Below are 27,244 nucleotides of genomic sequence, written 5' to 3' on the forward strand. Positions count from 1 at the left end.
GTAAAAAGCGTGTTTGGCAGACTTTGGCCGTCAAGTTGTTACCACGAAATTATAATCTGAAGTAGGATAACGTCACAAGAAGTATTTATCATGGGAGAAACGTCCGAGGTTAGTACTAATAACTGTGCCATAAAACGTCATGCGAAAAGGATGAAGTATTTTGGGAGTGGATATAGATTAACTTCTGGTCTCTGAAATGAAAATATTTTACAGAAAACCCCGTTGTTAATGAAATATAAGAAAATGAGCCCAGATGCTCTCTTCATTTTTACTGAAAATGCAGTAATCTAAACTTGTTCATTATTATAGACTTGCATGGTATATTGGATATCCTCTGCACGTCCAAACCGGGATCAAACGTAATTTCCGACCATAATGCATCGCCTGATTAAGGGCTGGTCACGTGACCCCTCACGTGAAACCATACCATGTGCTAGATATTTTATGGAAAGCTCTTGGAAATGTACATTCGACAGTATCTGTCAAATATATCAAAACTAACAAAAAGACTTTATAGCTATTTGAAGTTATGAAAAAAATACATGTTCGATGATTTGTAACTGTGTATCAATCAGTAACCCCTAGAAGATCCTTATGGTATTAGCTTTGTGACAGCGCACTAGAAACTAGTAATTGGATCTATTTCAAGGGAGTCATCTGGGTAGTTCCGATATGACACTAATTCAAAAAACAAATTTGTAAGTTGTAGCCTCCGGTTGTACTAAGGATATATTTGTTTCAGGGTCACAATGACAGACCAGAAAAGATCTTGTATCAGTTCCGCTGTGAAAGAGTTCAGGTCCTTGGTATGACCTCGTTGCACGGGGAAGTGACACCTCTCAACCCCAGCGTCTCTGGTTACACAACACAACTACTGCCTCAATGCCTCGCGAGTACGCAGCCTACCTGATAATGGGCAGACAATGTACTGTAGCAGTAAAATTCTTCTTACGTCTCTCATGACATGTCGACACGAGGAACTTCTTTTAACGACATGACAAATCTCCTTTTAATAACCTGACAAATCTCTTACAGACAAGAAACACATTTATACTGTTACTTCATAAATACACGCAGCTTTGATCTACAGATACAGATTCGATTAAAAGAAGAAGAAAACAACAACAATAAAACTACGATTCATTGATCAGACCCTACCATTAATGATGTTGTACAGTGTTCCACGTTATTGATGGTTTAGAACCTGTTAAATAAACCTGTCTTCCAGCACTAACGTATGTCCGCCCCGCGATGACCTCTGTCCATGTGCCGCGAAATCCTGGTTCATTCGGTGCCTATCACTTCCCCGTCGACGACGTCGTACGTCGGAAATGAACCAAGCGCCCGGGGCACCATACCACAGTTGACTGCATCAATACATGCCATCGTTCTGAGATGGACAAATTCCTCACTAATTACACCATACATTACATCCATACCCAACCGGTGTGGCTGTACGCCTGGTCCACCTTACAAGGTGATCGAACCTTGCCTTTGTCGGTGACGAGAAAAATCATTACCGCTCTGCAATATATCCGGCGGATGTATTTCTTCGAGAAGGATCAAACCCCGTCTATTGATGTTTACTACATCTCGAGGTCAGCTGATGAAATATTTATCCACAAATCGAGTTTTCTTCGGGAAATATGCACTTCAATGAATTAATTTCCACACGTTTAATTGAAACAGTCAAATGTTATTTCACCTAAGTCCCAACTGTGGACAATATTACATGTAAAGATTGGTTCAATGCTGATGAGGTAATTCTGAAAATAAAAATCTCAACGTTTACATGGCAGAAAGGAAATGACCTGAGATGTACTCAAACTAGACTTGATCAAGTCCATTTTTTCATTTTCTTCCATTTCAAACCTTTCCGTTTGCAACCATTATTGTACTTAGAGAAGTGCATCGCGGTGATTTGAGCCCTAGGACCATGCATGCTACAATGTATTGTTAACAACTGCAAACTACTTTTTCTCTGACGCAACGTAAGAAGTGTTCTCAAGCCATTTACAGTACTGGAGTTGGCTAATTACGGTTTCTAGTTATTTATACATAACGGCCGGGTTCTCAACGTGGTAAATGTCAAACGCTCGTGTGCCGTATCGTAACCCTATCGTACGTACGAGAGTACTTTTATTTGTGTTTTATTTAATGCCAAACACTCTAGTCTGCCCTGAAATTCTATGCATTGTCCCAGAGCTGCAGGATACGACCAACCAACTCACGGAGCCAGATCGTTCCATCCATCAAGTGGCTACTTCTGACAAGCATCGATTGTTCGGGACTTATTGTGACCGTTATTCCCCACGGGGTACGTATTGTCTACCCTGACGTGATATTGAAGTGCGTATTGTTTCTTAACCCTGCTATCGAGATAAGTATTGTGTCTTAACATTGTTATATGGGTACGTATTGTATCACCTGTGAAGATCCGGGTTAGAATTGATCTGCAGCTACCCATGCTTGTCGTACAGGAGTATAGGGTCGATTGTCAGACTCACTGACTTGGTTGATGCATGGCATTGTATCCCAATTGCGTTGATGGATGCTCATGATATCAATGACTGGATTGTCTGGTCCAGTCTCATTTATTTACATTCCGGCGTCATACAGCCGGCATATTACTGAGCACGGCGTTAAATAACACCTCTTACAGCGAGCGTGGGTTGTTGAAGACCTATGCTATCCCGGATCTTCACGGGTCGTGAAGCAACAGAAATAGTTCTGCGATATTAAACACTTACGGACATCTTGAGTGGTGCTGGCAATCTCAAGCACGCTGTTTTCTGGCGAAACCTGTCTAAGCTTGCACTCCAGGCAACCTCTACTGAGAGAGCGAGTGGAAACGGATTTACGCCGTTTTCAGCATTATTGACCGCCGGGGACACCATGTGAGGAATCAAACTGGACCAGTGAACGCATTAACCACTAGGCTACGCCACTGTGTAGTGAGTGGGCAACAAAGCTTTAACTCCATAGTACGGCCTAAGTACACCAGTGACTGAAAACGACCGCCGTCGAAGTACAGTGACAGGCAATTAGACAAGCCTGACCACCAATTTAAGTCGCATGTGATTGTTTGTTTGTTGTTTTACGCCGCACGCAGGAATATTCATGCTATATGTCGGCGGTCTGTACATAATCGAGTCTGCATCAGAGAATCCAGTGATTGACATCCTGAGCATCCTGAGCGAGCCTGACCACCCGATCCCGTTATAGTCGTCTCTTACGACAAGCATGGGTTGGTGAGGACCTGTACTTTCCCGGATCTTCACGGGTTAGTCGCAAATTACAAGCCCGAAATACCGAGGACCCCTATACTGACCCGGAGCACACACAGGGGTCCACCCCTGTTTTAAATTGAATTTATTGTTGTCGTTTTTCAGTGGTTGTATAGTCATGTATGGCAGAAACACTGTGGTTGTGACTATCAATTCTAACTCACGCATTCACTGTCAGTTTTGATGGTGTTGAAACAAAATGTTTCTGCCTCAGACTTACAGTCACGTGTTGTTCGATATACTGTTACAATCACGAGACAGTTTAGCAATCAATTTTATCGTATGTTTTCATCTTAAGTTTCCCAATTGTCATACAAGCTCGCTACAGCGACTTTCAATCGTATTCCCGTATTAGTCAGCTCCGCACACTGTCAATCCATTCCGACCATCCGATGCCCGGATGCACTTCGTGTAACTTTTACCAAATGATCTCTGAACAACTTTTTCTTCCGGCTATATTTAATTAATTCCATGCAGTATAAGATCAAGTCGATATTCCTCTGCGGGATTAACTTTGTCGCTTCTCAATTCATTAAACACACAGGAATCCCGAGTCTAATAGCATCAGGGGGGACCTTGCTTGACACTCAGAGAATCCATCGCGAAACAATCACCTGATAAGTAATCGATATTATCAGTCAGCTGATAAAGGGCTCGACTCCGATCACTTTTATCGTAATTGAATCATTACGACGTGACCTTCAGCAGTAGGCAATATAAGAATACGGAGGCCGTGACACCTGCGCTGTGCATGGAGGAAGCTGGTGCGAGGAATGTTGCTTTGCCTTTAGGTTGGTTTTGGGGATTCTTCGGGAACTTATGAGGATGGCTGACACAGATGGATTTTTTAATCTGAAGACACTATTTTAGCAACATAGTTTTGGTTCAAAAATAGATCGGGGGCAGTGGTGGCCGGGTCGTCTAAGCGTAGTGAGCGAACCGTAGGCGTCCCAGAAACATGCGATCGTTGGTTCGAATCCAAGACTCGCCTTATGTTTTTCGGGTTTTCAGAGCTTTACTAGAACTTGTGGGTTTCACTAAAGTTGTAAATGTCTAAGACCTTGCATCACTTGAGGCTTTCTTCCCACATCAAGCTGACATGCTGTGCTGTAACTAAAATACATTAAAAGCGGCGTTAAACCGTTCACTCACCCAAGAAACACCTACTTACTCATTCAACTGAAACCACAACAGGATTGTATGGGTCCGCCTCAGTGTCGGGTAGCCCCTGTTTGTGTCCATGTTACGTACGTAATTAGTAATTAAGTTTAAGTATACAGTGCCAGTATGTGTGTTTGTTTGCTGTTTAACGTTGCTATATGACGGCGGTTTGTAAATAACCGAGTCTGGACAACACAATCCAATGATTGACAGTCATCATGAGCATCGATCCACGCAAAGGAGATACGATGACATGTATCAACCAAGTCAGCGAGCCTGACCATCCAATCCCGTTTGTTGCCTCTTACGACCATAGTCGCCTCCTACAGGCAAGCATGTGTTGCTGAAGACCTATTCTCTACCAGGATCTGCACGGGTCAGAGCCTGTATGCTTCATCTGCAGCAGTATATGGAAACTCTCTCATCATCCGTGACTCTACTTTCTTAGGTGCAACATATCAATCATTACGTAAGTAACGGCGTCCCAATAAAATCAATAGCTAAAAAAGAATCAGCTCTTTTTGTTTTAAAACCTGCTTCAAACTTGACTTCTGATGCTGAAAATGTTCTGTTCTGCAGAGACCATTAAAAAAACCGTGTTCTGTGGTCTCTATGTTAGCGGAGGTTGGTGGTCGGGTTGAAGGGTGGAGAGGTTGCTTATCTTGCACAGTGATAGGCTTCCCTGGGGCAGGTTTTTTTTTAAAATTCGCTTTAAATACAAAATACAGTGAAATGCCGTGGGGATATTATGGCCGCTTCAGTGACTATGCGTGCCTTTGGCTTCGTACTCCTTGAACAGCCTCCGTATTCGTCAGACTTGGAACCGTCAGTTTTCCACCACTTCCCAAGTTTGAAGAAAGAACTTAGTCTGCCATACAGACACTGAATCAAATATATCCTATACAACCTATGCAAGTCTATAATAGTGGGCAAGTCTGGGTTACAGAAAATGAAGCGAGTCTGTGGGGTCCTCTTTATTATATTTCATAACTAGAATTTAAAAACTTTTTTTACTGTAAAATTTGTTCATTTCAGAGACTAGATATTAGTGGAGAAAGAACTGTCTGGCAAGAATTTCGCAAATGACGAAGACATCATTTCTGCTGTGAGGGACGTTTTACACAACAGGAGGAAATATTCTGTGTGGACCTCGGAGCGGATTATGGTGAAAAATAATTATCAACCAACTACATCAACATAGTCCATCATCGTTAGGGTCAGAACGTATCAGTGAGTGAGTGAGTGAGTTGGGTTTAATGCCGTTTGAGACAGAATTCCAGTTACGTCACGGCGTGTCAGCTTAATGTTGGAGAAAGCCCGAAGTGATGCAGGTTTTAGACGTTCACCACTTTGGTGAAACCCACGAGCACGGATATGTGCTGACAAGCTTAGAAATATAATTGGGGCGAACCGGGATTCGAACCCGCGAGCAGTTTTCTGGTGTGCCTAAGGGACGCAACTCTGCACAGCGAATCGCAGCGCCTTAGACGACGGGGCCACCCGTACCCCCACAACTTTGTTGTTTTGTTTGTTTCGCCGCACTCAGCAATATTCCAGCTACATGACGGCAGTCTGTAATAATCGAGTCTGGACCAGACAACCCAGTGATTGATATCAACAGCATCGGTCAACGCAATTGGGATACAGGGTTCACTCTAGGAACTGTGTGACAGAGGTACGCCCATACAGCACACTGTTCAAATGCCACATTGTATTTGAAAATGTGGGCCTTTTTTCAAATTTAGGAGCTAAAAGCCCAAGGCCCCACCCTAAGTCCACGTAAGGACCATATATAGGCTTCAGCAACGGTACCAGACCACCAACACTACAGATGACCGACCACGTACTGGAAGACCAAAGGTCACCACCCGACGTCAGGAGCGTCAGATTGTGCGACAGCATCTTCAAGATGGGGGTTGTGGGGGGAGGGGGGCATCATGGTGTAGGGTGGAATTGGTCTTGAGACCACACGCCAGACCTCAATCGGCACGCATGAGCAGTTTCAGCATGATAACGCCTGTGCCCACACTGCGGGAGCAACAAGCGACTTCCTCCAGCAGAGTGGCATCAGTGGCATTCCTCAGAGTGTGGGCTGAAGTGCTTATGGCCTGCATCAACCGCCTCATCCATTCCATGTATCGACGTTGCACAGCAGTCGTCAATGCACAAGGCGGACACACAAGATACTGACTTGTGATGCCATTTTCTCAGAGACTAGTGTTGTGTTTCATTATTTGACACTTTAATTTCAACCTTGATGATCAGTTTTGATATGTCTCAAAGTATGTTTACAGCGTTTGGACAAATAAGATTTCTCATATCTATCAACGGTGACGTTTCTTTTGCGGTTCAGTATATAAACATGTTATTTGGCAAGAAAACACAAAGATTCTCTATGTATTTGACCTTGATCAATTACATGTTCTGACGTATTGTTTATATCTGACCCGAGGGATCAAAGTATGTTACAAAGGATATTGTTTTATGAAATTGGACAATCGATGTTAATTAAATATTATTCCAGACAAACATATATGCTACGTTGATGTTGGATTTAAATGTCAAGGAGCACAATTGACTATTTGCGGAGAAAATATAGTGCAGATTTCCATGCAGACATCAGAGAAATGGAACTTGAGCCTAAACCCTGAAGCAAAATGAGATCAATTACAGACCATGGGTGAAACACACAGAATATACGAAATTAAACAAATTGGAATTTGTAAAAATCATTTGCACATCTGTAACAGTAGAAAAGGTAAAGATAATAAATTGTTAAGACTATTGTTGAGTATGGCATTGTGTCTCCCGCTCCCTTTTTTTAAATTTTGATGCAAATTATGCTTAATTTTCTGCATTGTTTTCTGTGATATATACTTTTTACCTTGATATCAATTACATGCATTATTAACATCACATATAGGGGACTTAACATATTTATCAGCATGTTGAAAGTCGTCTAAGGCGCTGCAATTCGTTGTGCAGAGTTGCGTCCCTCAGGCGTGCCAGAATCCTATCATCATGGATAGACGCTTACCATTGAGTTGGAACGTGGGTTTCGAAATCCAGATTCGCCTTGAAAATAATTCTTGGTTGGTGGGCACCACACTGGTCTCCACTCGCTCGCTCTCACATAAAACTGCCAAGTGAGTGACTGAGTGAGTGAATGAGTTGGGTTTAACGCCGCTTTTAACAGTATTCCTGTTTGTCGGGGCGTGTCAGCTTAATGTGGAAGGATGCAGGTCTCAGACGTCTCTGACAAACCTAGAAACAAAATCGGGGCGAACCGGGATTCGAACCCACAGTCATAGGTTTCTGGCGTGCCTAAGGGACGCAACTCTGCAGGCGAACCGCGGCGCCTTAGACGACTGGGCCACCCGTGCCCCAAAACTGCCAAGCCGGGAAATAACTGGTTCTAGGGCATAAATACAACCAGAGTGAATGCATGGGTTGGTGGTGTTTTAACACCAATTTGAACATTATTTGAACGTTATTTCACGGTGCGTCACACCACAACCCCCTCTTTACGGCACTTTATATTCATCCTCAATACTGCACGGCCTTGAATATAATCTCCGTTCACGGAGCAACGTGTATACAAGACCGTATGTCTTGAAGAACTGACAGTACTTTTGAATCTGCCTTTTCAAATGCACTGATACTATTTAATGGCAACCTGTGCTTGCCGTAAAAGGCGACTATGCTTGTTGAAAGAGGCGACTAACGGGATCAGGTGGTCAGGCGCCCTGCCTTTGTTGATGCATGTCATCGTATCCCAATGACCTGGATCGATGCTCATGATGTCAATCACAGGATTGTCTGGTCCAGACTCGATAATCTACTGACCGCCGTCATATAGCTGGAATAGTGCTGAGTGCTACGTTAAACAACAATCAAACAAAACGCGTGGAAGTCTGGCCTTGCACCTGTGAGCCGCGTGCTCGATGAAATTAGAAAACAATTCCTGATATGGAAGATTTCTGAAGCGTATTGCACATAGAAGTCATGCAAAGTAGGTTTTGCACGAGATAAGGGCCCACTGGAAATGCCATCTTTTTAAGTTACGAAGAGCTTGGAAATATTGATTTTAAGATTAAAAGACAAGTTCAAATGGCTTACAACTAGCCTCGGAGTACGTTTTGGACTTCTATTATGACTAAAATCATAATAATGATAATAATAAGTCGTTAACGTTCTTGGAAGTCAATTGATACATGTCGACTGACTGTTAGACGTCTAAGGTTACAGCTGTTAACACCAGACCCCCATCTTCATGCCTGGCACCCCACGTTTTCTTCCTGAGAAATCCACTGCACTAACAAATATACTAGCCACATAAAGAAACTGTGCACGTAGAAAATATATTCTGGATTGAAATACAACACAGCAAGAACAAAATGATGCAGACGCTGTAGCAGCTGAATCATCGGACCATAAGAAAATGTCAACGGGACCTGAACAACATCTGTTACGATGACGTGAGAAGATCAAAAAGGAGTAGGGGGTCATACGACAAAGTCACAAAGTCAATAACGGGTATGACCACCTTGTGCGTGAATCACAGCAGTGCATCGGCGACGCATGGAGTCCACCAAATGGGCATGGAAGGTGGGGAATGGCCTGCCATATCCTCCTCAAATCCTGTGCCAAGTCACGGACGTCATCTGGAGGATGTGGAAGACGACGCAGACAGCGCTCCATTTCATCCTACACATGCTCTATTGGGGAGAGATCTGGAGAAATTGCAGGCCATGGCAGTAACATGACATTGTTATGGTGAAGGAAATCCATTGCGACCCTAGCCGTGTGAGGACGAGCGTTGTCCTGTTGAAATGTCAATCCCGGGCCATGACGTTGCAGGAAAGGAACGACCACAGGCCTCAGAATCTGATCTCTGTAGCCAACACCGGTGAGATTGCCCTGAACAACCACCAAAGGGGTTCGGTGCCGTGCTGTTATCCCACCCCAAATCATCACAGAGCCACCTCCAAAACGATTCCTCTCCACAATGCAGTTGCGTGCATAACGTTCTCCCAAAGGTAGACACGTTGGCGCCCGTCACTGTGGGAAATGTTGAACCTCGATTCATCTGTAAAGACAACATTTCTCCACCATATTCGAGGTTGGCGAACATGATTTCGACACCATCTTAGACGGTTGACTCGATGACGGTGTGCCAGGATGGGACGTATGGCAGGGCGTCGTGGTCGAATCCCGTACTGACGTAAACGATTCCTGACAGTGTTGGGATGGATACGGCGCAGTCCAGGAATTGTCTGGGACGTCGTTACTGCCGTTTGGAACCTGTTTCGGAGATGTGTAACTCGAATCCATCTGTCCTGTCTTGGCGTCGTTACTCGGGGACGTCTTGAACGTGGGTTGTCAGCAACGTCATTTGTGTTCTGATTACGCCTCACCAATGCCGATATCGTGTTACGATGGCATTGGAAATGTGCTGCCACCTGTTGTTGCCTCATTCCCGCTCGGATCATTCCAATGGCTTCATGGCGTGGTGCAGCTGTCAATCGTGGCATGATTTGCTTGTGATATGCTTGTGTCTGCGCCTGAGAAGTTTTGAATTTTTGAATGACCACAGATCATGCTTTCCAAAGTGACAGCGAATTTTGAGTTGCACATGCTCAAAAATGACGTTAACGTGTTATTACAATGAGGCAATGTAATATAACGACATTTTTCAACAAAAGTCCAATCTTGAATCGGGTGTACATTCTATGTGACTAAACCCACCGGACACCACTGACCATTACAATATATGCCGGTGCAATAACACAGCTCAGACTGTGCATGACCAGCTACAGCTCAACAGGTGCAGGGAATGGGATATTTTACGAGCACTTTGGTCACCTTTTAATATTTTTCTAATCCATCCAAGCAAGAGAAGAATGACAAATGAAAATAATTTTAAACTTTACACCGTCTAGAAAAAAACTAAAGCACCGCTTACTAAAAAATTAATATAAAACAGCTATTTATGAAATAGCTTCCTGTTTTAATTTTCTGACAACTCACATTTGTTTTTGTTTACAAAGTGACATATAGAGAATCTCACCTCTGTCTTTTGATATCAAATAATTCAACGAGTGTTAATATATTTCATATCAAAAGACAAGAGGGTATGACTTATTTATCATCCGACATCATTCTTCCGACTTTTTTTAGATTGTAGACAGTAATGGGGCCGTCACACCATGACGTTCTGGTCAGCGTTCTATGACGTTTGAGGAAACGTTGGTAGTCGCCCATGGTCGCTGGGATAGCGCCAGAAGAGCGTTGTGTGAACGCTAGTGAACGTCGGTGATCGCCGGGAATCGGCGGAGAACGCTGGTCCGGAAAAAAAGATTTGAACATGCACAAAAGTTCTCACTGAGACCAGCGTTCTTCAACGTTTAATTTTAAACGCTGAAGAACTTTTAAGAACGTTCGTGGAACGTTTTACTAACGTTCGCCGAGCGTTGCACGCGTTCGACTATCGTTAGTCAGTCGTTACTCTAGCGTTACTTGGTTGTTACTAATCGTTTGCTTTGCATTGAACGACTCACTGGCGACCTGTCAACGACCGCTGAACGGTCCCCTAGCGCACGCAGCGTGTGACTAAAAATAACACGCCCGCAAGACGCTATTCTGTCGTTATTCACACGCTAGTCACACGCTCAACACGCTCGTCTAACGTTGACAAATCGTTCGTCGCGCGCCAGTGGCACGTTAGCACACGCTAATGGTTTTCAGGGTAATCTTACTTGGTCGCTGTTACACGCTTCTCGTGCGTTAGACACACGCTAGTCATGCGTTAGGCACACGTTAATCACACGCCAGATGTGTCATCTTCATTTTAGAACGCTCAAAAATTGAACGATTGAAATGTTCAGAGAACGTTGACCAGAACGTCATGGTGTGACGGCCCCTTAATAAGCAGTGTCTTAATAATAAAATGTACTGCTAACAGCTGATGTCACAATGGTCTGCAAAGCATTGTTATGTAATTTCATTGCAGCGATATCTAGAATGTAGATATCGCTTGATCTCACCCAAGCGACATCTCCTGTGGGAGCCAGTTTGGGATGATAAATTCATATTGAAATACAGGAATCGAAGTCGATTAGCTAATGACACGTCTTAAACTCATCCAAGGCAATAATTATTTGCCTGACCTTTCGACTGCTTCTCTGCATCATATGATGCCCGTCAGTACTTGTGAGCAGCTGCAGAAACACCGTTTTCTTGTTCCAACATTCCAGCAGGTGGTATCTTAGACATTCATCAAAATGAGATGACCACCCGATCCCGTTAGTCGCCTCCTACAACAAGCATACTCGCCTTTTACAGCAAGCATGGGTTGCTGAAGACCTATTCTACCCTGCCTCTTCAGATAGGTGGAGGTCATGGTAACAATGACTACGTAGGTTTCCAACCCATTTCAGTTTGCTACCTGCATAATAACACTGGCAGCATTGGAGTAGTGATATCCATGAAGTCACAGTTAAAGGCGTATGGCAAGATCCCTCTGCATATAGTTGGTATAGCCTGCCAGAAACCTATGATTATTGGTTCAAATCCTGGTTTGCCCTGATTATTCTGTAGGTTTGTCAGCACCATACCTATATGCTGGTGTGTTTCACCAAAGTGGTAAATGTCTAAGACCTGCATCAATTCAGGATTTCCTCCAACATTATGCTGATATGCTGTGACATAACTGGAATACTGTTCAGGGCAGTGCTAAATCCAGCTCAATCCCCTCTATATCAGGGATGGCAGGGAAACCTTGTGGACCAGCTGGTCAGGTTGAAAATCCTTACAAAATGTGAAGCCAAACTGTTGTCTTCCATACAATTGCTCGAAAATTGCTCAAAGTTACTCACTCATTAATTTGTCAGGCCATCATCGCTCATTGACATCTTTTTCCACATCAACAGTTAGACAAAACTAATAATTTCAGGAAATATATTTTATTCAGATAATTAATGACACAGTTCATCCTATCTGAATCCTTCTGTATAGAAAATAAGTATTGTTAGTATCAGATGAGGTGCCATCTTCAAACAAAAATTCTCCCTTTATCACAAATAAATCCATCTTCTTGAACATCATATCCCTTTTCTGACTCAATGACAGACAACCTGTGGAAGTTCCAATGAGGCTTGTAGCACAACTTAACAGGCAAATATAGGACAGCATTCTCCACAGTACCACATAATGAATCAAAAGCAAGTACTGTGGTATTAATATAAAACAGCCATGAAGCTTCACAAGGGCCTCAGTCTTTGCTTTTCTCTTAGTAGTTTCTTGTTGACTAACTCTAGTGTCTGGGGTAGTATTTTGTGTGCGCTTTTCAAAAGTCTGTGCTATAAGCTCCCATCCGAGTTCCCCATATAACTCACAACACATGTTCAAAACAGGATACATATGGTTAAAACTGAACATTTGATGGTATAGTTCCGGTTATGTTTTCAACACAAACTAATTACAAAGTATTATGATTCAGATCTCAAGAGCTGCATCCTTTCAAGAGCTGCATCCTTGACATCTGAATGCTAATCTTGGATTGACTTGATCTAGCTAATCAAGCATAACAACCAATCAGAACTCTACATAAATGGCAAAAGTGCTCAAATATGTAAAACTGGCTGCCATTTTAAATGTGGAATCAGATTCATAATATTCTGCTTTACTATGGCTTACGTGGCCAAGTATAACTGTAAGTTATCAGTGACTAAATAAAAACTTCTTATCAATCTGTGACTAAATAAAAAACTTCTTATCAATCTATATTAATAACTATTAGTAGTAGTATTTGGGTAGTCTAGTGGCTAAAGCAATTGCTCCTCCAAATTTGATTGTTGAATAAAATGTGTGAACGTTATTTCTGCCATCTTCAGCTGTGATCTTGCTGAAATACTGCTAAAAGGGCATAAAACTCACTCACTCAACTCTAAAGATTGCTGGTGATAGATGGCCATGCTGCTCCCAGGATCAACTGAAGGGAGTGCGTGGGAGTTCTTCACCTTCCTAATCAGCAGCATAGCTTGCTTTTGATTGGTGAACTATTTTCAGAGCAAGATATTTTGCTGTCGAGAAATCAAAGGTGACCCAAAGTCTTACCTTAGATGAAGTATACAACAGACAGCAAGGTGAACCCTTAGGTCTAAGACTCACCCCCTGCTGTACAAGATATAACTGTATTCATAATACAGAGTACAGTATTGTAGTATTCAGTAACACATATACCGTATTCGACGTAATAGCCGCCCACTGCGATATTTGCTAATATATTGGCTTGTGAACAATCCCTCTAGCACCTCTTCCAATTGTTCAATGTACACAAGACTTATTTATTCGTGTATAATATGTGTGTTATATGCACCCTTAATTAAGGTAAATTAAATTCTGGAAAAATATATCTGTTGTATGTAAACATTTCAGGCTGTCAGCATAAACCACGAAATTTACGATCTTTCAACTCTGTTGTTTTTCACAAAAATTATATTCTAATAAGAGCCCCCTATTTTTAATTTTGAGAGCGCCCTGGGTGGTTATTACGTCGTACATGGTACTGCTGGAACAGTTCCACTATAGTACTTTAGTCAAAATACGCTGAAATAATCTTCAAACAAAATAAATCAATACTGTAAATGCTTCATCAATTACCCATGCTTCATTGTCCCCAACAAAATATTTGTAAGGACTTGCAAGAAAATATGAACCTTGAATAATGACCTTAGTCATCATCATCTGTCAATGGTTAATATACACCAGTACATCATACAATATTTGGAATCCAAGCTACAATGACAACACCCCATCATCAAAACCAGCGTTGGATATCGATTTTCTTTAACTATGAATTGTTACAAATTTTTCTCTTTCAGTTGAGTTAATTTCGAATTTCAATCTCATGGCCCAATCTCATTAAAAGGGTCATGAGTTTTACCCTGATATGACACCTCTCTGTGTTAAGATCTGAGGACACCTCAACAGGAGGCCACGACTGGTGCACCCTTACCAAACTTTGACCAATTTAAAGGAAGTATGCCCTTTCATAGGTTCTAAGCCAATCAGATGTCAACTTTCTAAAATGATTCAGCTTCATTTCTTTACCACCTTTACCAATGAAAACTCCCCTAAAATGTCCCTTCTGTGGTGCTCCCTTTTGGGTGTAGATGCCATCACACTCAGAAACGACATGGTGCATAGCATATCCACAACAATATAATGATGCTGCCTTTAAGCTCTACATACCTTGTCGTCTTAGTTCGTTTTAGAGATAGAGAAGTCAGACGTGCTTGTCTAAATACCTGACTCACTCATACCGAAAACACAGAAGCTGGCTGGCTGATTAGCAAGTTCTTCCGACACCTCCTCCAATGAAGGTGTCCTCAGATCTTTACAAGGAAAGGCATCGTATCAGAGTAAAACATGTCAGTTTCATGATGTTGATAACTGACTGAACAGTAAATCATGACTGACTATGACTATGTTTATAGTATTTGAATAAGAATACAGGGAACTGTGGACAATTATCCAATAGTTTATGGTAATGTTATGACATTGACAATAGGTCAAAAATCAGGGGTCCGGAAACCGTCATATGCGCCGGACATGTCCGATTGGGAATCTCAAATGTCCGGTTTAAAATATTGCTTACCGGACATTTAAATTTTTTCTGTCCGGACATTTTAAAAAGTATTGTCCGGACATTCTTAAATTTTGACCGGACATGATCAATAGTTAGGACTGAGCAATTTCTGTCTGCAGTTGTAACACAATGAAGATTATCTACACTGACAAGCTTTGTTTGTTTTGATTGCTGTAAATACATCGTACCTAGAACATGTAGAATGATAGTCCAATCGGTCAATCACTGTAATAGGCAATAAACTGAGTTGACACTGATTAATCGAGGATTTATTACTGAGAACATCTTGTTAATTTGAGTAAAATGTGTTTACAACTGTACATAAATACCTTGCATCATCGATGTACCTCATTATCCTCACAATGCTACGATACGTAACCTCAGACAAGAAGCGAAAGCGTGACGACAGCCAGTCGACCGATGCAGATCAGTCGAGCGGATCTGCCAAACCCTCAAAGTCTGAATGATCATTTTGTAAGTCGTGGCTAACGACTTTCACTTGGTTGACATACAATGAGGATTTGCAGATTTTATTGTTTTCAGTAGCTACTCGTATATTGAATCTTGATTGACCGCCATTTTGCTTTCTGTGACGATCGATATCAAATTTTTTAAGGTCAATAATTACGTACAGATGAAAAAGTATTCAAATAACTATTGCTATCAACGATAGTTTAGGCTTTTGGATTATATTATCTGTCTTGTTTTTAAATAATCTTTAGTTTTAAAAAAAAACTTTTCCCGTGAGGTCACGTGATAACCAAATATGGGATAATAATCTCGATCCAAATGTTACGACGCGTACACTTGAGCAGACTCATGAATATTAATTAGACCGTTCACAACGTTGACAGATCGTTATTATAACAGAAACAAACGTATGTTTTCCATGTATATCTAAAATGATATTATTTGTTATTAATTGTCCGGTGAATTTTAAACAATTTAAATTGAAACAATTCATAATTCATCATATTATGAATACGTAACAACTTGTAATTTGTGTGTAAAAAGTCGTACTAAAACACGCTGTTTGAAGGGGGCGTGGCATAAATGAAAATGTCCGATTGGGATTGTAAATTTTCCGGACCCCTGGGTCAAATAATAATATCACTTGCTATTTTTCAAGCAGAATGGAATAAAATGGTTCTTTTGACCTTTCAATCTGATACAAGATTATGCATGATCTGATTATATCTGTAGGTTATATTGCACAACAAGCAAATACATTTTATCTGTCAACAGAGGTATTACTGTGCCATTGCTTGTTATATTTCTTTCACAATCTATGATGTGTGTAATCCTAATTCAATATTCACAACTGGACACGAAATTATAAAGAAAAGTGTTGATAGCAACTTCATAACAATCAGTTAGTAAGTGAAAGAAAATAGAGTCCTCAATTATCTATTGGCTCCCTAAGAGTCTTTTATTTCTGGTTTCTGGGAACATCATTTTCAACCCCATATATCCCTTCTTGACCACGTTTACTCGTGAAGGGTCTAAACAAGGGCAGGTAACTCCACACAGATTCAAATGGTTTTGATACAGTTTTACCTCTACGGTTAGATATTGGATTAATAAGTGTTATTCAACAGTTCTAATATTGTTAGCAAGACGGACCCATACAGTTGAAGGTTTTGGTGTTGTGAACATAGTTTGTTTGTTTTTAAACGCTGCACTCAGCAATATTCTAGCTAAATGACAGCAGTCTGTAAATAATCAAGTCTGGACCAGACTATCCAGTGATTGACATCATGAGCATTGATCTATGCAATTTGGATACGATGACATGCATCAACCACCCGATCCTGTAAGTCGCTTCTTACAATAAGCACAGTCGCCTTTAACGACAAGCATAGGTTGCTGAAGACCTTTTCTACCCCGGTTGTGAACATAAAGAATCTACAAAGTGTCCCAAATTTTGATTTGATAAAGTTTAGCATGAATTTATATTTGAAGAATTACTTAGTATTTCTCAGGACTCCTTCTGTAATGCTCTCCAGCAGAGTCCCTGTCTTTGCCGTCAACTACTTGAATGGTTGTCCTCTGCAGTAGGGGGACAGACCCGCACCCACTACGGTCAAGGACATGCTTTTCATCCCATTTAGATATGGGAAATTGTGTTGACTTGGCAACATCCCATAAAAACAACATACGAGAAGAGTTTTTGGGAGGGGCCTTGACACATCAATACAATTCATATGCGGATCGAGGGGTGGGGGTCCAGCTTGCACTGCCCCACTTTGAAGCATACTAAACATTGATAACTTGGGACTTTCATAGGTGATTGGACTGCTAGAAGTAAATGTACAACAACAGAACTGCCAAATGACAATCTGCATTGATCCATTTCCAAAAGATACATCTGCTTTTATTGACGGTCAAAATTCCTTAACATGATAGTATATATAACACTGGAGTGAGATTCTTGGACTGCTAGAAGTAAATGTACAACAACAGAACTGCCAAATCACAAACTGCATTGATCCATTTCCAAAAGATACATCCGCTTTTATTGACGGTCAAAATTCCTTAACATGATAGTATATATAACACTGGAGTGAGATTCTACCTAGTAAGACATGCAGCATTCTCTAGGGTGAGATATACAAATCATAACCATAGTGATATAATGTAGTATACACTATCACAACGCTATGAGCTTTCACTTGGAGAATGGAATCTAGTTCATTATATAGGGACTTATTACAGTTAAACACCATTGTGTTGATCTTTGATGTGTCGAACTCACGTTTGTCTCGAAGTAAAAGCTTGGTCCCTGTCCCTGTACTCCCTCTTTATTCATCAACATTGGTTGTGTCCAAAATATTTACGTAGGCCCCTTCAACTTTGACACAATGGTGTTTGACTGTATGTTAAAGTGATAGATATATTGAACCTCTACATATGTAACACATTATTGAGTTGGTAGGTTGTTGGGGTCTCACGATACACCTTTCTCATGTATCGATACTTGTCACAATGGGATACTTAGCCCAACATTTAAATTCTCCATTTTCCTGTAGTCCCGCTAACCTATTGTTGCTATCAACCAGTTAGTGCTGGACCAGCATGACTGGTAAAACTAGGCTCAGTCTCACAGTATAATACAAGCAGATCTAACACTTTGTTTCGTGTTTCATGGGGGGCAGGTGGTAAGGTTACACTAGCCCCTGTAATTACCATGTCGGTTATGGCAAAACCTTGTCAGGTGAGGTGAAGTGGGGGTTAAACTCCGCAATCAAGGTTATTGCACTTACATAGTGACGTTACATGCCCGCGTGTGTTGCTGCTTGTACTAGTCCGGACAAATGCCGGTCTCATAGTGCTAGACTACTGAGATACACTGCTGTAGTTTAACATGTTAACAGTCTTTTTATCCTAATATTAAGCACCAGGCAGGGTAGCAAGTGCTATCATTTAACATATTTTGGTATGGCCTGTCCAGTGTCTCATGTGTGGCATGGTCAGGTGTAATCGTGAAACATGACACCCCTATTGGTTTGTACCATCTGAATATGGTCAAATGTGATAATAGCAATACTTGAACAAATATCATTCTAGAATACTCATTGTATGTTACTTAGTTCCATCAAGAGATATCAGTAAAAAAATACATTTCACAAGGCACTGAGGGAAGCAGGCATGTTGGAATTCACACCCTCTCAGGTAAAGATCTCATCCATCTCAGGGTCATTGTCAACAGAACATGGATTAGCAACATACAACATGTCCTGGCGGGGCTTGCTTGCTAGTGTAAGGAATGGACCATTTAATATTGTTGGATAGGGAGGGCCCCGATTATGTCTCTAGGTTTGTCAGCACCATACCCATGCTCGCGGGTTTCACCAAAGTGGTAAACGTCTGAGACCTGCATCACTTCCGGCTTTCCTCCCACATTAAGCTGACACGCTGTGATATAACTGGAATAGTGTTAAAAGTGGCGTTAAACCCAACGCACTTACTCAATCTTGGGTAGGAGAGGGGGGGGGGACTGAATAATCTTTAATACCCACAATTTTTTATGAACCCACAACACATTTTGCAGGACATCCAATGAACAATTACCCGATATGATTTTGCGTAACTCCTGAGGCACATTTGTTTTCTAGTAATTTCTGCAACAAGACTATCCAATGGGTGGTTCCTATATTACTCTACAAAACTACATTTTCATGTAAGCTTAAGATCCGTCTTATATTTTACTGTAATAGTTCAGTGTAAAAGAATGAAATATGACTTAGTGGAACACTGTAACATAGCTTGGAGGCAGTGCATGGTCCAAACTGTTGTAAAACATGGACATCCCCATCAGGATGTGTCCCACACTTTAAATAAACATTAATGGGATGGGTCATACACCAATATACAGATGTATCCACCACGTGTGCTGGCAGATCTCATAGTAGGTCCCAGGACAGACGAGCAGCAGGATTCACATAATTAGATACATCTGTCAACGGCAGACACATGCTGCCCGTTACACAGTAAGGAGGTCTTCATGCTGAACACAGGTGCTGTCATCAACCAGACCATCACACTTATAAACACTAGATGCAAGCTGCTGCAGGTATGATGAGGGAGGAGATATCACAATTGCAACTATTTCCAGTAATTAACTTTTCTACACAAACAGCAGAAGCCACAGCCATTACTATGATATTACTACAGTGACAACTGCCTTTCATTTACATTTGTCATTACTTTTAAGTATTGTAATTAATCTGATTTTTACAGTATTTCTTGTAAACAAGTTGAAAATATATTTTATGTCTAGTGAGTCTTGTGTATAGCCTGTGCCCTGTGTAGTGCGTGTCCTGTGCTGTGTCTGTGCCCTGCTTAGTGCCTGACTCTGGGGTCTGTCCTGATTGTGTCCTGTGCTGTATCTGTGCCTGACTCTTGTGTAGTGTCTATACTGATTGTGTCCTGTGCAGTATCTGTGCCTGACTCTGGTGTCTGTCCTGATTGTGTCCTGTGCTGTATCTGTGCCTGACTCTGGTGTAGTGTCTATCCTGATTGTGTCCTGTGCTGTATCTGTGCCTGACTCTGGTGTAGTGTCTGTCCTGATTGTGTCCTGTGCTGTATCTATGCCTGACTCTGGTGTAGTGTCTATCCTGATTGTGTCCTGTGCTGTATCTGTGCCTGACTCTGGTGTAGTGTCTATCCTGATTGTGTCCTGTGCTGTATCTGTGCCTGACTCTGGTGTAATGTCTGTCCTGATTGTGTCCTGTGCTGTATCTGTGCCTGACTCTGGTGTAGTGTTTATCCTGATTGTGTCCTGTGCTGTATCTGTGCCTGACTCTGGTATAGTGTCTATCCTGATTGTGTCCTGTGCTGTATCTGTGCCTGACTCTGGTGTAGTGTCTGTCCTGATTGTGTCCTGTGCTGTATCTGTGCCTGACTCTGGTGTAGTGTCTGTCCTGATTGTGTCCTGTGCTGTATCTGTGCCTGACTCTGGTGTAGTGTCTATCCTGATTGTGTCCTGTGCTGTATCTGTGCCTGACTCTGGTGTATTGTCTGTCCTGATTGTGTCCTGTGCTGTATCTGTGCCTGACTCTGGTGTAGTGTCTGTCCTGATTGTGTCCTGTGCTGTATCTGTGCCTGACTCTGGTGTAGTGTCTGTCCTGATTGTGTCCTGTGCTGTATCTGTGCCTGACTCTGGTGTAGTGTCTGTCCTGATTGTGTCCTGTGCTGTATCTGTGCCTGACTCTGGTGTAGTGTCTGTCCTGATTGTGTCCTGTGCTGTATCTGTGCCTGACTCTGGTGTAGTGTCTGTCCTGATTGTGTCCTGTGCTGTATCTGTGCCTGACTCTGGTGTAGTGTCTATCCTGATTGTGTCCTGTGCTGTATCTGTGCCTGACTCTGGTGTAGTGTCTGTCCTGATTGTGTCCTGTGCTGTATCTGTGCCTGACTCTGGTGTAGTGTCTGTCCTGATTGTGTCCTGTGCTGTATCTGTGCCTGACTCTGGTGTAGTGTCTATCCTGATTGTGTCCTGTGCTGTATCTGTGCCTGACTCTGGTGTCTGTCCTGATTGTGTCCTGTGCTGTATCTGTGCCTGACTCTGGTGTAGTGTCTATCCTGATTGTGTCCTGTGCTGTATCTGTGCCTGACTCTGGTGTAGTGTCTGTCCTGATTGTGTCCTGTGCTGTATCTGTGCCTGACTCTGGTGTAGTGTCTATCCTGATTGTGTCCTGTGCTGTATCTGTGCCTGACTCTGGTGTAGTGTCTGTCCTGATTGTGTCCTGTGCTGTATCTGTGCCTGACTCTGGTGTAGTGTCTGTCCTGATTGTGTCCTGTGCTGTATCTGTGCCTGACTCTGGTGTAGTGTCTGTCCTGATTGTGTCCTGTGCTGTATCTGTGCCTGACTCTGGTGTAGTGTCTGTCCTGATTGTGTCCTGTGCTGTATCTGTGCCTGACTCTGGTGTAGTGTCTATCCTGATTGTGTCCTGTGCTGTATCTGTGCCTGACTCTGGTGTAGTGTCTATCCTGATTGTGTCCTGTGCTGTATCTGTGCCTGACTCTGGTGTAGTGTCTGTCCTGATTGTGTCCTGTGCTGTATCTGTGCCTGACTCTGGTGTCTGTCCTGATTGTGTCCTGTGCTGTATCTGTGCCTGACTCTGGTGTAGTGTCTATCCTGATTGTGTCCTGTGCTGTATCTGTGCCTGACTCTGGTGTAATGTCTGTCCTGATTGTGTCCTGTGCTGTATCTATGCCTGACTCTGGTGTAGTGTCTATCCTGATTGTGTCCTGTGCTGTATCTGTGCCTGACTCTGGTGTAGTGTCTATCCTGATTGTGTCCTGTGCTGTATCTGTGCCTGACTCTGGTGTCTGTCCTGATTGTGTCCTGTGCTGTATCTGTGCCTGACTCTGGTGTAGTGTCTATCCTGATTGTGTCCTGTGCTGTATCTATGCCTGACTCTGGTGTAGTGTCTGTCCTGATTGTGTCCTGTGCTGTATCTGTGCCTGACTCTGGTGTAGTGTCTATCCTGATTGTGTCCTGTGCTGTATCTGTGCCTGACTCTGGTGTATTGTCTGTCCTGATTGTGTCCTGTGCTGTATCTGTGCCTGACTCTGGTGTAGTGTCTGTCCTGATTGTGTCCTGTGCTGTATCTATGCCTGACTCTGGTGTAGTGTCTGTCCTGATTGTGTCCTGTGCTGTATCTGTGCCTGACTCTGGTGTAATGTCTGTCCTGATTGTGTCCTGTGCTGTATCTATGCCTGACTCTGGTGTAGTGTCTATCCTGATTGTGTCCTGTGCTGTATCTGTGCCTGACTCTGGTGTAGTGTCTATCCTGATTGTGTCCTGTGCTGTATCTGTGCCTGACTCTGGTGTCTGTCCTGATTGTGTCCTGTGCTGTATCTGTGCCTGACTCTGGTGTAGTGTCTATCCTGATTGTGTCCTGTGCTGTATCTATGCCTGACTCTGGTGTAGTGTCTGTCCTGATTGTGTCCTGTGCTGTATCTGTGCCTGACTCTGGTGTAGTGTCTATCCTGATTGTGTCCTGTGCTGTATCTGTGCCTGACTCTGGTGTAGTGTCTGTCCTGATTGTGTCCTGTGCTGTATCTGTGCCTGACTCTGGTGTAGTGTCTGTCCTGATTGTGTCCTGTGCTGTATCTGTGCCTGACTCTGGTGTAGTGTCTGTCCTGATTGTGTCCTGTGCTGTATCTGTGCCTGACTCTGATGTAGTGTCTGTCCTGATTGTGTCCTGTGCTGTATCTGTGCCTGACTCTGGTGTAGTGTCTATCCTGATTGTGTCCTGTGCTGTATCTGTGCCTGACTCTGGTGTAGTGTCTATCCTGATTGTGTCCTGTGCTGTATCTGTGCCTGACTCTGGTGTAGTGTCTGTCCTGATTGTGTCCTGTGCTGTATCTATGCCTGACTCTGGTGTAGTGTCTGTCCTGATTGTGTCCTGTGCTGTATCTGTGCCTGACTCTGGTGTAGTGTCTGTCCTGATTGTGTCCTGTGCTGTATCTATGCCTGACTCTGGTGTAGTGTCTGTCCTGATTGTGTCCTGTGCTGTATCTGTGCCTGACTCTGGTGTAGTGTCTGTCCTGATTGTGTCCTGTGCTGTATCTGTGCCTGACTCTGGTGTAGTGTTTATCCTGATTGTGTCCTGTGCTGTATCTGTGCCTGACTCTGGTGTAGTGTCTGTCCTGATTGTGTCCTGTGCTGTATCTGTGCCTGACTCTGGTGTATTGTCTGTCCTGATTGTGTCCTGTGCTGTATCTGTGCCTGACTCTGGTGTAGTGTCTGTCCTGATTGTGTCCTGTGCTGTATCTGTGCCTGACTCTGGTGTAGTGTCTATCCTGATTGTGTCCTGTGCTGTATCTGTGCCTGACTCTGGTGTAGTGTCTATCCTGATTGTGTCCTGTGCTGTATCTGTGCCTGACTCTGGTGTCTGTCCTGATTGTGTCCTGTGCTGTATCTGTGCCTGACTCTGGTGTAGTGTCTATCCTGATTGTGTCCTGTGCTGTATCTATGCCTGACTCTGGTGTAGTGTCTGTCCTGATTGTGTCCTGTGCTGTATCTGTGCCTGACTCTGGTGTAGTGTCTATCCTGATTGTGTCCTGTGCTGTATCTGTGCCTGACTCTGGTGTATTGTCTGTCCTGATTGTGTCCTGTGCTGTATCTGTGCCTGACTCTGGTGTAGTGTCTGTCCTGATTGTGTCCTGTGCTGTATCTATGCCTGACTCTGGTGTAGTGTCTGTCCTGATTGTGTCCTGTGCTGTATCTGTGTTTCTTCCTAATGATAGTTATTGGCTGTTGGAAAATGCAAAGAGTCTCTTTGGACACAATGTGTCAAACTGATAATGCCTAACACCAAACAAAACAATTCACTACAGCAGTTTTACTACTTACATGATATATCCAATTGGCAGCTCAGTATCTGGAGTGAAATCGTCATAGCATCTGTGATTATTATCATTATTATTATGCGATTATCATCAATGTATAAGTCATGGTACATCAACATGGGTATTGACACTTCTCATTATACAGACAAACATCAAGCAGACACACAGATGCTCGGATACGGTCTCCATGGAGACGGACAAATTGAACAAGGAAGTCCACGTCAGTGCTGAGTCACTGTTTGTTAGTTATGTTTGTTTGTTGTTTAACGCCGCACTCAGCAATATTCCAGCTATATGACGGCGGTCTGTAAATAATCAAATCTGGACCAGACAATCCAATGATTGACATCATGAGCATTGATCCATGCAATTGGGATACGATGACATGCATCAACCAAGTCAGCGAGCTTGACCACCTGATCCCGTTAGTTTGAGTCACTGACCCCTACAAACAGAACATAACCCCTATTTGTGAACACCATGGCTCCCTAGCTCCATCTCGCTCATAGTCACATTCCATGGTAACCAGTGCAAGCAAAGTGAACCTCGGTCGACACTGGGACATGTTCCAAGGGGCACGATAGACTATAACAGTTGTTGTTTTTTTATGTATTCTACTCACAAGAAGTAAAAGACCAACTGATTCCTTCATATTACTATAGTTAACCTGTCATACTATTACAGTTCAACTATTCAGATGAAAGACCATCATCAGCCAAGTCTAGTCCACATCTTATGGTAAAAGTGCACCTTTAACAAAGATGTGAAAGACTGCAGTGTGTAAAATATGAATTTAGTGCTTATCATGAAAGTCAATGAATGACAAAGAACCACAACAGATTAGGTTCATGTCTTTGTGACAACTTTTGCCCAAAACGTTTGTGACTACTAGCCTGAATTTGGCTCTAAGCGTAATATTCAGTAGAATTTAGTGATATTAGAACAATTATTATTAGCTGAGCTTACTTGACCGAACAGGATTTTACTAGACCCTGGCTTCAGACTAGCAGCTAAAGTCGCAGACTGCAGTTAGCATCTTAAATTGCATTGATATGAACTTTGGGAGGGCAGTCAGTCCCAGCTCGGTAAAAACATACCGTGTAAAGTTGAATAAAAAATAAGCATTGCTCTGTTTCACAATTTTCTAACTAAATAAGATTTAAAAACACATTCAGGTTCATTTTACTAAGTGAAATTATTACTGACTACTGACTGCCTGACGCATGGAGGCACAGACAGATACTGCCAACACACTTTGATTACATGAATACTTTATGGGGACTTAGAACACTACAAAAATACTCTAAGACCTGTCAACTATTTCTCTAAATCACCAGACATGTTTTGTATTTTCTTAGCCTTGTAGGAAGAAAGCAAATTCAAACTTTTCAGCAACCATGACAAGATAGGTTAGACCTAGCTCCTCTGTTACCTTCCCAGAATAGAGAGCTCTGCAAATGGGCTATCCCAGTGAGGAGCATGAGGTTAGGTAAGGTAAGATAAATCTTCCACTAAAACTAAATCTTTTTTCAAACGAGACCAAAATTTGATTACCTTGGATGAATCTTGTAACTAAATACTTTTTAAAACTGTTCATGGCAAGTTGGATTTGAGAAAAGATCAAAATGTCTCGGCACCCCACAGAGCTTGGGCTGCTGAGGATAGTACATCTAACTCCTGGATAACATCTTAAAAGTATTGTCAGTTTGATTTCTTGATGAGAATTCATGTAGCTGCAGACTTTTATCCATATTATTTGTGGGTAGAAATCACATACTAACAGGTTAGGCCTTCATAACAAGTGTCCAGAATACTCACAGATGTCAGATTATGTTGCATCATCATTTCTGCATGTGGAGGTAAGCGGCCTCCAACTAAAGTGTCATATCACATGTATAATGTACAATACCAACTGGGATCATATATTTCACCAAACTTATAAATAGTGAAAATACAAATTGACCCCCCTTTCACCATTTCTCAACAACAAAAGCTTCAAGTTAAACCACAGAATATGTAAATGCAATCCAGCAAAGACTAAATGCACAGCCCTGAAGGGTGAAGTGAGATCTTTCTCAACCGACATAAATAGAAGCTCTGTCGTGGTTCATGAAAAATTAAGGATGTGTCTCCTCAAGATTCCGTTACACATTCAACAAACACATATACCTGAAGACTGCAAGGCCTTTTTGCAGGGGACAGAAATTAGGTATACAATTTGCCACCAAGCAACATATATAAAGGTTACAACTGCCATATTGTGTGTGGAATGTGATAGTCACGTGAACTAGAGAAATCAGTGAATCCAGACCCAATATGAAGTCCTCCTGCTTGACACCATGAACTAATTAACTCAGGTGAGACAGGTGTGGCAATAACAGAACCTTATCAAAACCTTTAACATTTACCTGGCAATACCTACCATAGCTGATAGCCTTAAAACCATTCACACACCATGTTTGACATGAGAAACAATTTTTAGATGGTTCATGGCCTTTTTTGGGCAAACGTGTTGGCAAGAGTAGGAGACAGCAGTACTCAGTGTATAATACCTAGTTCCATTACATGGATGGGAAACTTAGCAATATTTAAACTTTTGATAATCATGATAATAAACAATTAAAATTATTTTGGCTACACTGATTTGAAACTATGCAGAATAAAATTTTGTGTTCTTACTGATGGGTGCTGATCACCATCGATTAACATGAAGACCTGTCAAGCAGAGATATTCAATGATGGTGCACCACAGATATGAAGCTCCTTATTCACTCTGGCTTAGCGTTTAAAAGAAATTGTTCGGGGAAAATCATTTTGAGGTTGATATTGTGAACCTTTGTGTCAACATTATTTAAGACGGGACTTTCAACTGGGAGAGTTCATTGGGAGTATGAAACGTTATAGAGTGAGGGCCAAACTGTATGATGGAGGACCTCTGTTTATTCAAGGACAGGAATTCTCAGGGGTTTCCTCCGGAATGTTGAAGTATAACAGCAGTGTACGTCATTCCAGACCTACCCTTATGAACATCAGTTTCTTGGTCACTGGACGGCATCTTGTCCAATGAAAAAGCTGTAAAATGCGTAAACTTCACATTACAAAATTAGTTGGCCTAAACAAAGCCAAACCATGAAGCTCCAATAAACTCATAAATACACAAATAACAGTTACTCAGGAAAGGGCAGCTGTAGAATCAATAAGGCACAATTGTTTTCACCTGAAAGCAGCTCATCAGTGGACATAACAAACAAGAACTTATCAACATCATTTTGTAAAACATGGCTCC

The 27,244-nt window shown here is 42.3% G+C and overlaps 1 protein-coding gene across 1 annotated transcript; it reads right to left on the reverse strand.

Annotated features, from left to right (window-relative positions):
- Positions 1-18,767: 18,767 nt before the first annotated feature.
- LOC139464784 (uncharacterized) lies at positions 18,768-27,013 on the reverse strand. Its single transcript, XM_071246294.1, has 4 exons — positions 26,977-27,013; positions 22,428-23,506; positions 19,954-20,686; positions 18,768-18,853 (listed from the first exon to the last, which is right to left on the reverse strand). The coding sequence occupies exons 1-4, from the start codon at positions 27,011-27,013 to the stop codon at positions 18,768-18,770; spliced, it is 1,935 nt and encodes a 644-aa protein (XP_071102395.1).
- Between the last annotated feature and the right edge of the window lie 231 nt (positions 27,014-27,244).

Source organism: Haliotis cracherodii, unplaced genomic scaffold (genome assembly GCF_022045235.1).
Source record: "Haliotis cracherodii isolate W230 unplaced genomic scaffold, xgHalCrac1.p SCAF_17, whole genome shotgun sequence".
Lineage (NCBI taxonomy): Eukaryota > Metazoa > Mollusca > Gastropoda > Lepetellida > Haliotidae > Haliotis > Haliotis cracherodii.

Excerpts from the sequence above, each read along its gene's own strand:
- LOC139464784 (XM_071246294.1), bottom strand. The coding sequence starts at position 27,013 with ATGCCGTCCAGTGACCAAGAAACTGATGTTCATAAGG. Across the intron at positions 23,507-26,976 it reads AGAAACTGATGTTCATAAGG|GACAGACACCAGAGTCAGGC; the intron begins GTAGGTCTGGAA and ends GGACACAATCAG. Across the intron at positions 18,854-19,953 it reads CAATCAGGACAGACCCCAGA|CAAGCAAGCCCCGCCAGGAC; the intron begins GTCAGGCACTAA and ends TCCTTACACTAG.